This window comes from Sus scrofa, chromosome 3, assembly GCF_054392235.1.
Source record: "Sus scrofa isolate SSC_HxYL_T2T_F1_AM1 chromosome 3, Sscrofa_HxYL_maternal_Yorkshire_Landrace_v2.0, whole genome shotgun sequence".
In the NCBI taxonomy this organism is placed as follows: domain Eukaryota; kingdom Metazoa; phylum Chordata; class Mammalia; order Artiodactyla; family Suidae; genus Sus; species Sus scrofa.
This window is the reverse complement of record NC_139385.1, coordinates 105315142-105328793: the sequence shown is the minus strand read 5'-3', so window position 1 is coordinate 105328793 and position 13652 is coordinate 105315142. Positions and strand designations below refer to the sequence as shown.

Here is a 13652-nt window from a genome sequence, read left to right as displayed (position 1 = left end):
TAACATTTGTACGAATGGCTTTATGAGTCAGAATATGATCTGCTTTTCTGCACTTGAGGGATAAGAGGAAATGTTTCTTCTTTTTATATATATTTTTGGTCTTTTTAGGGCTATACCCTCGGCATGTGGACGTTCCCAGGCTAGGGGTTGAGTCAAAACCACAGTCGCAGCCACACCAGATCCGAGCCACATCTTCGATCTACGCTGAGGCTTATGGCAATGGTGGATCCTTAACCCACTGAGTGAGGCTAGGGATCAAACCTAGTCAGATTCTTAACCCCCTAAGCCACAATAGGAACTCCTCTGTTTTTTGTCTTGGGAGAATCTCTTTTTTTAAACCAGCAGTTAGGAAGACCTGTGGTTTTCAAGGCCAGAAACTTGAAAGGAATTCCACAGAGTAGGAAGAAAAAGTTATACTCCTTAAGGCAGGCTTTTGTTGGGATATTCTCCTTTTTTTGTCATCCTTTCTTAATTCCACCTACTGTGGTATCTCAAGCTTTTCTAGTTTAAACCTTCCCGAGGTTCTCAGGGCAAATCTGTTGTTTCCCTCTCTAAGCATGTCAGGCTGATCTTTCTTCAGAATTACACATTAAATCAAGTTTTTTCTCTTTCTTACTGTCATTGTTTTGGGGTGATTTTCCATCCTCTTGAAACTCTAAGTGAGAAGTTAATTTTAAAGTATGTGGCTGTGGGGTGAATTCTGCTAAGGAAACTGAAGACATCTCTTTTCCTTCTGTTTTATTAAAGCAGACATAGCGACAGTTGTGACTAGATCTTTGAGTTCAATGCATACATCTTATCCAAGACTGTAGCCCAGGGACAGGTTTAGGAATAATGATGAAATTAGGGGAGTTCCCGTTGTGGCGCAGTGGTTAACGAATCCGACTAGGAACCATGAGGTTGCGGGTTTGGTCCCTGCCCTTGCTCAGTGGGTTAACGATCCGGCATTGCCGTGAGCTGTGGTGTAGGTTGCAGACGCGGCTCGGATCCTGTGTTGCTGTGGCTCTGGCGTAGGCCGGTGGCTACAGCTCCGATTAGACCCCTAGCCTGGCAACCTCCATATGCCGCGGGAGCGGCCCAAAGAAATAGCAAAAAGACAAAAAAAAAAAAAAAAAAAGAAATTAGGATTACTTGGAAGTTCCCCTGTGGCACAGCAGGTTAAAGCTCTAGTGCTGTCACTGCAGCAGCTTGGGATCTTCTACATGCCACAGGTGCAGCCAACCCTCCCCCCCAACACATACACAAAACAAAAGAAAATAGGATTACTTTTTTGAAAGTTGTTGTCAAGCTATTAGAAGGAAGAGAAGACTGGTATCTACTTTATGCCTGGCACTTTGCTAAGTATCCCAGGTTCGTTAGCTGTGACACGGTGGAGACTGGCTTTAAAGTTAGGCTGGCTTGAGTCCAGACCCCATGCCCCTACTGAACTATATTCTTGCCTTTATCAATTGTATTTACTTTGTTTCAAGTTGGAGTTTAACATCAGAAATGAAATGGGAGTTTCCTTTTGTGGCTCAGCAGAAATGAATCTGACTAGCATCCATAAGGACATAGGTTCCATCCCTGGCCTTGCTCAGTGGGTTGCTGTGGCTATGGCGTTGCTGTGGCTATGGCGTAGGCTGGCAGCTGCACCTCCGATTTGACCCCTAGCTTAGGAACCTCCATATGCTGCAGGTGTGGCCCTAAAAAGACAAAAAAGAAAAAAGCAATGTATTGTTTTGGCTTTTATTTAAGTTATATACATGGAATCCCTTTATGTATTATAGTGCTTATTTTTCCATTCATTAAAGCCTATTTGAGAGTTCCCATTTTGGCTCAGCAGTAACTAACCTGACTAGTATCTGTGAGGATGTGGGTTCGATCCCTGGCCTCACTCGTGGGTTAAGGATCCTGCGTTAAGGAAACTCCTTTTTTTCTGTTTTCTGGGCTAATCTGTGGTATAGGTTGCAGATGTGGCTTGGTTCTGGCATTGCTGTGGTAGCGGCATAGGTTGGCAGCTGTAGCTCCCTTTTGACCTGGGAATTTCCATATGCTGAGGGTGCAGCCCTAAAAAGACACACACACACAAAATAAATAAATAAAGCCTATTTGCACTGAGACTACAAATACTTTTTATTTATTTATTTATTTATTTATTTTTTTTGTCTTTTTGCCTTTTCTAGGGCCACTCCCACGGCATATGGAGGTTCCCAGGCTAGGAGTCTAATCGGAGCTGTAGCTGCCGGCCTCCGCCACAGCCACAGCAACATGGGATCTGAGCCACGTCTACGACCTACACCACAGCTCAGAGCAATGCCGGATCGTTAACCCACTGAGCAAGGCCAGGGATTGAACCCGCAACCTCATGGTTCCTAGTTGGATTTGTTAACCATTGCGCCATGACAGGAACTCCTACAAATACTTTTTAGCTAATAGCTTAAATAGTTTAATCTCCAGTGAGAATTGATGTATTATTAGCTTTTAGAAGTTATTTTCTAGATAGTTCTTCCTTTTGTGTTTTATCTAACAATCAAATTAGAAATTATAGTTAAAAATGCTATCCATATTGCTATTTTTTCACTTATTTTCTAGTGGGTCCCAAGAGTCCTCATGTTTGCTTCCACACTAGGACTATTGTTATTATTACTGTTTTTGGTATCTTTCTGTAGATTCATCTGAAGCCTTGGTAATTTTCCCATGTTTTTTCAGTTAGACTTCTTCAAGAACATTGAATATATGTTAGCATATGAAGTAGTTCACTCCTGAAATTGCTGATACAATCATATGCGTATGTTGAATTTGGTGTTCTCACTGCCCTCTAGTTAAAACTGAATATTTCTTTTTATGTGAAATTTAATATGATTAATGTAGAAGTCTAATCTTATTAAAAATATGTCTCTAAATAAAAGTGACTCCTATAAATGTAGAGATGATGGTGCTACTTATGGGATAATATGTCTTGCTTCCTAAATCAGTGTACTCCCAGGATTTCTAGACTTCTCTCCAGGCTATATTAAGTATCTTCTTGTGCAAGGATATCTTTAGTTTGTAGTCTGTATTCTGTGCAGACTGAGAGGTCTGGAGGTCATACAGTGAGTGTAGTTTCTTTACAACAACAAAGCGTGACTCTGGCCTCTGAGGAAGAGCAGGAGAGCTCTCACTCCACTGCTTTCCCACCACCATTTTCTCTGTTTCCAAATCAAGTTTAGTGGAAACTCCTTTTTTTCTTGTCTCTGGGCTAATCTGCTGGTCCCTTTGAATTTTATTTGCCTTTCGATCCAGTCTGTACCACAAAGGCAGCCTTTTTACCAGTGCTTTCCTGGGAGGCCATAGACCTTGCCCTGTTGGTCCTTTGTCATCCTTGCCTCTTTTCCTTGAGCTTTCTTTCTCAATTAAAAGCTGCTGGAGTTGCTGCAGGTGTGACCCTAAAAAAAATAAATTTCAGTTTCAAAAGGTTTAAAAAAAAAAAAAATAAGTTGCCAAAGTTGTCTTGTGGTACAGCAGGTTAAGGATCCAGTGTTGTCACTGCTGTGGCTTGGGTTGCTGCTGTGTGGGTTCGATCCCTGGCCCTGGAACTTCCACATGCTGTGGGCATGGCCAAAAAGAAAAAATTATTAGTGGTAAACTCAGTTACTCATTAATGGAAAGAAACGTTAATATATGTAGATTACAGAAAAAAATTGAACGGTGACTCTTCTGATTATTAAACAGTGATGTTTGTTGTGGAAGATCACACAGTGCTGATTGGACCCACTGTACTTTCAAGCTGTCTAGCTTTCACGCTGCCTGGTATTACTTTACTTACCTGGCTCATGGCCGTGACCATTCCAGCATTTTTTACCCTTTCCCTTCAGCTGCCTGCTGCATGTAAGCATATGATCTCAATGATTGTTACAGTCAAAAAATGTATCTATGTATTTTCAGCCTTTTACTCCCTGGCTCTTTCTCAGAAGAGGAAATAATGCTATTTCCTTTCCACAGCCAACCTTCCCATTTTGCCTCTGGTTAGTTTTTTTTCCTTCCCATTCCTCTGCTTCAGTTTCCTTCCAGTGCATCCTGTGCCTTTCTTCCTTCCAGTCTCTGCTATTGCTGCCCCACCCATCCTTCCCAAATATTTTCCTGAAAATTCTGTTTTTAAATCCCCTCTATTCAAAATATAGACAGATGAAATACTCCCTAAATGTGGTTCCCCAGCTCCCATAGGAGTCCTCTGCTTTCTTATTCGTACTCATTTCATTGCTTTTGTATTTCACTTGTAGCTCAGCACTAACTGTGAATTGGAACGTGTCCTTCTCTTCCGATAGACTGAATATTCCCTCTCTTTTATATTTTGCCATGCTTTTAACCCCCCCTTTTGTAATTTTCTCAAGCCTACCTAGCAGATTATCTGCTATTTAATGTATCAAATGAGTGGTCCTGTCTCATTATGTCATGTGAATATCAGATGAAGAAGAGACTCGGAGTTCCCGTTGTGGGGCAGTGGAAATTAATCCGACTAGTATCCATGAAGATATGGGTTCAATCCCTGCCCTCGCTCAGAGGGTTAAAGATCCCACATTGCTGTCGCTGTGTTGTAGGCTGCCAGCTGAGGCTCTGATTTGACCCCTAGCCTGGGAATTTCCATATGCCATGGGTGCGGGCCCCCCCAAAACAAACAAACAAACAACAAGAAACTGACTCAAAAACTTATAGTTTAGGTACCAGATTTGGTTTTAGCCATATAAATATCCTGTCATGAAAGTCTGCTCAACTGTTTTTACAGTAAGAGATCAGAGATGCTAGTTTTAAAGAATGGACAGAATGTTGATTTACTAAAATGCCAAAAATTTTAAGATCGATTTCATGATTTTTTTCTTTTGGAATTTTAGAGATTAACTGACCCTAAAAATTATCTTGTATTCCAGTCAATTTGCAAGTTAATATATCAAATTGTGACAGCTGAGTAATGCTGAGTAGGATTGACAGATATTTTCTGCTATGCCAACAATAACTTTGGTACTTCCGAAATTGTGATTTAAAAGTGATTGTCATGGAAACAGTTAGTAGAACAGTCTTTTTAAAAAAACCTTTTCTTAGCCAGAACACAAACTAATACTGTAATTATTTCTGAAATGGCATATCAAATGAATTTGTGAAACTAGCAATTTTTTAGACTCTTAATGATATCCAGACCAAAGACTGAGGGGGCTGTGTATCTTGCCTCATGCTATGTATTTTAGAAGCTTTTTTATTCCCTTGCTATTTCACGCTGTGCTCATATTGGAGTTTGATGCTCTTGAACAATGTTGGTTACTTGTGATTCTGTGGTCAGTTTGAGAGGGAACAATGATAAGATACTTGGAACAGGAAAGAAGCATAGGGAGATTCTTGATCAGAAATACTTTTTTTCATTTCCAGGCTGCACCTGTGGCATATTGGTGTTTCCAGGCTCGGGATTGAATCAGAGCTGTGGCTGAGGCCTACACCACAGCCATAGCAACACCAGATCCAAGCTACCTCTGTGACCTACCCCACACATTGCAGCAAAGCTGAATCCTTAACCCACTGATTGAGGCAAGGCATTGAACAGGCATCCTCTCAGACACTATGTTGGGTTCTTTCTTTTTTTTTGCTTTTGCTTATTAGGGCCATACCTACAGCATATGGGAGTTCCCTGGCTAAGGGTCGAATTGGAGCTGCAGCTGCTGGCCTACACCACAGCCACAGCAACATGGGATCTGAGCCACGTCTGTGACCTACACTACAGCTCACAGCAATGTTGGATCCCTAACCCACTGAGGAAGGCCAGGGATTAAACCCACATCCTCATGGTTACTAGTTGGGCTCATTACCACTGAGCTATGATGGTGGGGGGAACTCCCTATGTTGGGTTCTTAACCTGCTGAGCCACAACAGAAACTCCAGAAGTATCTTCTCTACGGATTCTTACCATTTACTGAGAGTGGCCTAAAGATAAAGGGAATTTTAGGATAAGAAGAGACGGAGTTCCCACTGTGGCACAACGGAATTGGCAGCATCTCTGTAGCATCAGGATGCAGGTTCAATCCCAGGCCCAGTGCAGTGGGTTAAAGGAGCCAGCGCCAGTGCAACTGCAGGAATTGTTGTTGCAGCTGTGACTTGGAACTGATCTCTGGCCCAGGAACTCCATGTGCTGAGGGGCAGCAAAAAATAAAGCATAATAATTTTTAAAAACGGGTAATAGAAAAAGATAGATGAGGAGGTAGGTCAGCCAGCATTAGGTTTCCTTCATCCTTTTCTTGACCCCCTTAAGCCTCTTTTCCTGCTTTATCATGAGAATGCAGCAATTTCTCACGATTGTTAGGACTGAAAACTTTTCACACTGTTCCTTAAAGAAGAATCACTTGAGAAGCTCATTGCAGTTTCACATGTGGGCCCCAACTCCCTCTGGGGATTCTGGATTATCCACCTGCACCTCTGAATGATTTTGATGTAGGTCATCTTGGATCAAACTTAGAAGCAGAGGCTTAGGTAGCAAGGCCCAGATTCACATTATTGGATTGTGTGGTTTGGCTACATCCCTTACTCAGTTTTGCTTTGTTTTTAAAATCTATAGTACAAGCCATAGAAATCTTTTTTTTTTCTTTCTTTTTTTTTTGTCTTTTTGCCATTTCTTGGGCCTCTCTCTTGGCATATGGAGGTTCCCAGGAGAGGGGTCTTTTTGGAGCTGTAGCCTCTGGCCTACACACCAGAGTCACAGCAACTCGGGATCCGAGCCGCGTCTGCGACCTACACCACAGCTCACGGCAACGCCAAATCCTTAACCCACTGAGCAAGGCCAGGCATCGAACCTGAAACCTCATGGTTCCTAGTCGGATTCGTTAACCACTGCGCCACGATGGGAACTCCCATAGAAATCTTTTTAAGAGCATTAAGTGCCAGAATTACTCTCTTTGTTCGTAGCCTGTGACTGGTTCTTAATACAAGTTTAGTAGCAGATTCTGACTGGTGTGAGATGATACTTAGTAGTTTTGATTTGCATTTCTCTAAAAATCCATGATGTTGAGCATCTTTTCATGTGCTTTTAGGCCATCTCTCTGTCTTTTTTGGAGAAATGTCTGTTTAGATCTTCTGACCATTTTTTAATTGGATTGTTTGTTTTAACCCTTGAAACCCTAATCTCTGGCAAAAAAAAACCCCAAAAAACAAATAATGGTCCATTTCTTCTTGGGAGACTTATGCTTTAATCTTCCCCTCCTAAGAAGGCAAAGGTAGGTAAAACTTAGACCCACCCAGCAATTAGTGTTCTACTAATTTATCCTATTTGAAATGACCCATGAATTCTCTTCATTTAACTTAGTTTAGTTTCAGGTTACCAAAATCTGGAGAGGCTCTTATAGATAGACATGCCCAAAATATAAATATTTCTATAGTTTCCCTAAAAGCCCTGTTTTCTCTCTCACTCTTAGAGATCATATAAGGTTAGAGTTCCAGAAAGCCCAAATAGATTATTAACATCTTAAAAGCACAAGAAATACCAACTCCTTCAAGACAGAGAGCCTAAACAATTACAGAAGACTCATCTTGGTACTATAGTGGAGCCTTTAGGGACCATTATTCTCCAAATCTCTTGGCAGCCCTTATTCTTGAAAGACAGGCACCATAGGGCCCCACATACTAGCAGACAACCACCCTGGGATTGCCCCCTAGGTTCTGGGATCAATCCTGTAACTTTTGGGCCCCCCATGATAGTGGACAGCCACCATGGGATCATGCCCACAACCTTTGGGCCCCACAACTTTCCATTCCCTGTCCCTGTCTCTGTGCTCACAGAAGTTTCCTCAGTCTCCTGGTTGGCTCCGCCAATTGTCGGGCTGTACCCACAGGCCCGCAAGGCCCTGTGTTTGCCCAGCTTCAAGACTGAAGAAAGAGCCTGGAGTCAGCTACAGAGATTTCAGTGGTGTAATGGATGGGGGATCTTATACATCTCAAACAAGGTCCCAGAGTGATACCTTACCCTACCTGCAGCAGATAGCAAGCAGGACGTGGTGACAGCCTTCACTAAGGGGATGTGTTTTAAGGAGGATATTTTGCCTCCTGCGATATTTGCACATGTGTGTGTTGGGCCATAATGATACAAACGTATTTCTTGGAGTTCCTGTTGTGGCTTAGCAGTAACAAATCCAGCTAGTATCCACAAGGTCTTGGGTTTAATCCTTGGCTCTGCTCAGTGGGTTAAAGATCGGGCATTGCTCCGAGCTGTGGTATAGGTCACAGACCTGGCTCAGATCTGGCGTTGCTGTGGCCGTGGTACAGGATGGCAGCTGCAGCTCTGGCTCGATCCCTAGCCTGGGAACTTCTATATGCTGCAGGTGTGCCTCCCCCCCAAAAGACCCCACGTATTTCTTGCTGTGGATTACAGGGAAAAGATGGAAAGTCACTGACTCCAATACATTACAAAAGCAGTGTGAGCTGTTTATAGGTTTTTTTTTTTTTTTTTTTTTTTTTTTTTTGTCTTTTTAGGGCCACACCTACGGCATATGGAGATTCCCAGGCTAGGAGTCTAATCAGAGCTGTATTTGCCGGCCTGTGCCACAGCCACAGCAACGCAGGATCTGAGCCACATCTGCGACCTATACAACATCTCATGGCAACGCTGGATCCTTCACCCGATGAGTGAGGCCAGGGATTGAACCTGCAACCTCGTGGTTCCTAGTTGGATTCTTTTTCACTGCACCACGATGGGAACTCCTGTTTATAGTTCTTGAAACAAGGTTCTTATATATTGATTTTTGGGAAGTAATAAACTTATTTCAATTTTTGTTAGAAAACTTTGGCTTTTTGCTCTGAGGTAATTTTAGAATATACTTTGAATTTATCAGACCTTCTGATAGAATAAGTATTGGATTTGGCAACGTTCTTGGATTGTAATTCTCCTTCATTTAAGATCATTATTTACATGTGCAATAATGTGTCAGTATCAACAGTGTCCCAATAATGAGATTCCTCTTTTTAAGACACCAATTTGGAGTTCCTGTTGTGGTTTAGAAGGTTAAAAACCCGACTGGTATCCATGAGGACATGGGTTTAATCCCTGGCCTCATTCATTGGGTTGGGGATCTAGTGTTGCCGTGAGCTGTGGTGTATGTAGTTCGCAGACAAGGCTCGGATCTGTTGCTGTGGCTATGATGTAGGCTGGCAGCTCTGGCTCTAATTCCACCCCTAGCCTGGGAACTTCTTTATGTGCCAGGTACTGCCTTAAAAAGACAGAAAGAAAGACAGACAGACAGACAGACAGACCACCCGTAGCCTGGGAACTTCTTTATGTGCCAGGTACTGCCTTAAAAAGACAGAAAGACAGACAGACAGAAAGAAAGGAGGAAGGAAGGAAAAGAAAGAAAGAAGGAAATTTCAGTCAAACCCGAGCCCTCTTGATACTGAGCCATGATGGGAACTCCAAATAATGTCAGTTTGATGAAAGGCAAACAAAATTGGTGTTTATTTGTTTGCTTTTTAGGGCCACACTCTCAGCATATGGAGGTTCCCAGGCTAGGGGTTGAATCGGAGCTACAGCTGCGGGCCTACACCACAGTCATAGCAATGCAGGATCCCAGCTGTGTTTTTGACCTACACCACAGCGCATGGTAACGCCGGATCCTTGACCCACTGAGCAAGGCCAGGGATTGAACCCACAACCTCATGGTTCCTGGTCGGAGTCTTTTCCACTGTGTCACGATGGGAACTCCATGGGTATGTTTTAGTATTATGTGATACCACCTAACTAATCAGAAACTGCTTAGATCACACTGTTGTCGAAGTTTCCGTCCTCCACAAAAAGCTGACGTTTCAGAATAAATTCAAGCTTCTTACACCGAGCTTTTTGAGTTTATCTAGTTGAGGCATATATATACCTTGTTGACAGATTTTAATTTCATACTAAAATGCTAAGATTAATTCTAGTATAATTTATTTCAGATTAAATTTAGTGGAAGCATTTGTAGAAGATGCAGAATTGAGGCAGAGTTTACAAGAAGATTTACTTCGTCGATTTCCAGATCTTAACCGACTTGCCAAGAAATTTCAAAGACAAGCAGCAAACTTACAAGATTGTTACCGACTCTATCAGGGTATAAATCAACTCCCTAATGTTATTCAGGCTATGGAAAAATATGAAGGTAACAAAATGATTTTGTTTTTGTTTTCCTTCCCTCTCAGTCTACTTAACAAATGTGCTATCCTTATAGAGTTGATTCTCTGACTCATATTTATTTTTCTAATAACAGGTTTATATTGACCTTATCTACATTGAAGAAGCCAGGAGTCGTGAGACAATTTAGAATTTGTTTTTTTCGAAATGGATATTAGGGTCGTGGGGTTTATCAATAAGCCTGTTGCACTAAGAATAGCAGTTGAACAGGGTTTGATTATTGAAGAGGACTCACAGGACCCCAAATGACAGTGCTTACAAATGTATGGTTTATTACAGGAAAAGGATGTAGTCTAGCAGCCGTGCTAAAGTCAGGATAATCCATCGCAGACAGAGACTGTCACAGCAAGGAGGCCAGGGAGGTCAGGTGCAGTTACCTGTGGAAAGGTCCTTAGTGAGATGCACCTCCTCAGATTAGGGACCACTCATTTGCACAGAACACTTTGGAGTTGGAGAGCCTAAAATAGAATCTTGCTGGGCTTTTTTTAATATATTGCTGGTCTTGCGGGTGTAGTCCTGTTCTGTGACTGGCTTCCATGGCAGAGCTTCTTGGGGCCTCACTGAGACCAGGGGCAACTCATCAGTCACAGACAATGCTGGTGAGCTGAGTGAACCACTGTGAATGTCCTTGGACTTATGATTACAAAACAATATGATTAGTATGTTTTATGCCTCTACCAGGGATCATTGCCATGTAGAAACTTTAAGAAAACAGTGCAGGCGAATTCAAGGCCTATTGGAATTAACCCTTCCAGCACGCTTGTGAAGGAAGGTTAAGATAGAATGTCTTGGTGGTTAACAGTTGAAGTCAGAGTGTAGTTACCTGAAGAAAGTAAGAAAAGTCACATATTAGTTAACCAATATAGGATTGGTGGATAAAAGCACTTGCTATTCAAAGCATGGTTTTTACGTGAGCATGTTTCTACAACAAATATCTTAGTAAGTCAAAGTTATATGTCTGATACATATAATATCCACTGGTGGCCTAACAGTTAAAGACTTGGCATTGTCACGGGAACTGCCCTTTCAGTATTATGAGAAAGCTGTATAAATATTTTCATGGGTAGACTTTACAAAATATGACAGGTACAAGATAAGTATAGATTTAATTTAAATTTTATGGTAACCTTTCCTCTTATTTATCTAGCAAAGTGTAAAAGGGTAGCTAGCTGCTTAGCTTTTTGGGGTACCACTGTATAAAAAGTATTCTGATTCTAGTCAGGGCTTCTCATTAGACTGATAGGGCTTAAATGCCCTTGCATTTAGTTCCACCAAAGGGAAATTAAAGAAATGGTCTTTAATCTTTTTCTGTATCACGTATGTTTAGTGTGGTTTAATTTCCTGCCTTGTGCCTCAATTTCCTCATCCTATAAATGATTATCTTCTGTTGCTTTGATGTTCGGACTCTGTCTCCTCTGGCCTCATTTCAGTAGAATCAGCTGGAAGAGACAAGGGGGTTGACCAGCATCAGGGATGTAATCAGAATGTAATCTTGGAGACAGGCTCTCTAAACAATTCACTCTTAACCACCTAACATCAGCTGTTTTTAAATTTTTTTCTTTTTTTTTTTTTTTGGCCACACTCACAGCATACAGAAATTCCCTGGTCAGGGATTGCACCAAGCCTTAGCAGAGACAATGCTGAATCCTTAACCACTAGGCCACCGGGGAACTCCCTATGCTACGTTTTCTTTTCTTTTTCTTTTTTTTTTTTTTACGTTTTCTTTATCAGTTGTCTGTTGATGGACACCTAGGTTGCTTCCTTATCTTGGCAATTTTAAATAATGCTGCTAGGAATATTGGGGGTGGATCTTGTTAAATTGGTGTTTTTGTTTTCTTCAGATATATACCCAGCAGTGGAATTGCTTGATCATATGGTAGTTCTATTTTTAGGTTTTTTTTTTTTTTTTTTTTTTTTTTTTTTTTAGGTACTGTTTTCCATAGTGGCTGCACCAATTCACATTCCAACCAACAGAATACGAGGGTTCCCTTTTCTCTACATCCTTGCCAACATTTGTTATTTGTGGTCTTTTGGTGATGGGTGTGATTGTACTCTGACAGGTGTGAGGTGATATCTCATTGTGGTTTTGATTTGCATTTCTCTAATGCTTAGCAGTGCTGAGCATCTTTTCATGTGCCTTTCTGTTTTTTGTTTTTTTTTTTTCTTTTTTTAAACTAGAATGGCATTTTGTGGAGTTTAGTACAGCTCCTTAGCCTGCTGATTTCATAGAAAAAGCCGTGAGGGTGATTTATGAGGAAAAATCAAATGCCCTGTGTTTAAAAGTAAAATCATGAAATTATTAAAATTTTTTAAAAATATATTTGCTGGAGTTCCCATTGTGGTGGAGCAGAAATGAATCCGACTAGGAGCCATGAGGTTGCGGATTCGAACCCTAGCCTTGCTCAGTGGGTCAAGGATCTGGCGTTGCTGTGAACTGTAGTGTAGGTCGCAGACGTGGCTGTGATCCTGCATTGCTGTGGCTGTGGTGTAAGCCGGTGGCTACAGCTCTGATTTGACCTCTAGCCTGGGAACTTCCATATGCCACGGGTACGGCCCTAAAAAGCAAAAATTAAATAAATAAGTAAAAAATAAAAAATATATTTGTATATTGCTAGAAATTGAATGTGTTCTGCTATCTTGTGATGTTTTTGGTTTTGATTAACTCTCAGTTTAATATTATTTTAATGTTATTCCTGGCGAAGGTAATAAAGTAAATTCACAGACAGCAGAGGGCAGCAACAGTATAGAAAGTAGATTTGTGTTGAGTGATAAAAGCTCTCCTCTAAATAATCTTTCTCCTATAACAAAAAGCTATTTGAAAAATATACTTGGCATCCCTTATTTCTCATGTCTTTTTTTTTTTTTTTTTTTTTGCCACACCAGCGGCATATGGAAGTTCCCAGACCAGGGATCAAATCCAAGCCAAAGCTGTGACCTACACATCACAGCTGCAGCAGTGCTGGTATCCCTAACCCTCTGCACTGGGCCAGGGATCAAACCCACCCTGCTGTAGAGATAACATTGAATCCTTAACCTACTGTGCCATAGCAGGAGCTCCTATTCCTCATGTCTTTTAAAATTAAAAAGTGAGGAATTCCTTGGTAGCTCAGTAGGTTAAGGATCAGGTATTGTCACTGCTGTGGTGAGGGTTCGATCCCTGGCCCCGAAACTTCTGCGTGCTGTGGTTGGGGTTAAAAAAAAAAATGTTGGCATTCCCGTTGTGGCTCAGCGGAAATGAATCTGACTAGCATCCATGAGAATGAAAGTTCGATCTCTGGCCTAGATCAGTGGGTTAAGGATCCGGCATTGCTCTGAGCTGTGGTGTAGGTCGCAGATGCAGCTTGGAACCCATGTTGCTGTGGCTGTGGTGTAGGCTGGCAGCTACAGCTCTAATTCGACCCCTAGCCTGGGGACCTCCATATGTCTTGGGTTGGGCCCTAAAAAGCAAAAAAAAAAAAAAAAAAAACCCAACAAAAAAAACCAAACAATTCCTAAGTATCCAGATTAT

At 41.6% G+C, this 13652-nt stretch overlaps 1 protein-coding gene across 4 annotated transcripts in view; it reads left to right on the top strand.

Moving 5' to 3' along the window:
- Positions 1-13652, top strand: part of MSH2 (mutS homolog 2) — an 81099-nt gene that overhangs the window by 22066 nt on the left and 45381 nt on the right. For all 4 annotated transcript variants that reach the window (XR_014839336.1, XR_014839337.1, NM_001195357.1 and 1 more), the window contains 1 exon segment: positions 9913-10112. Coding sequence is in view for 2 of the 4 variants with exons in the window: in NM_001195357.1 (NP_001182286.1) it covers positions 9913-10112 (200 nt within the window). In the remaining 2 variants the exon portion in view is untranslated.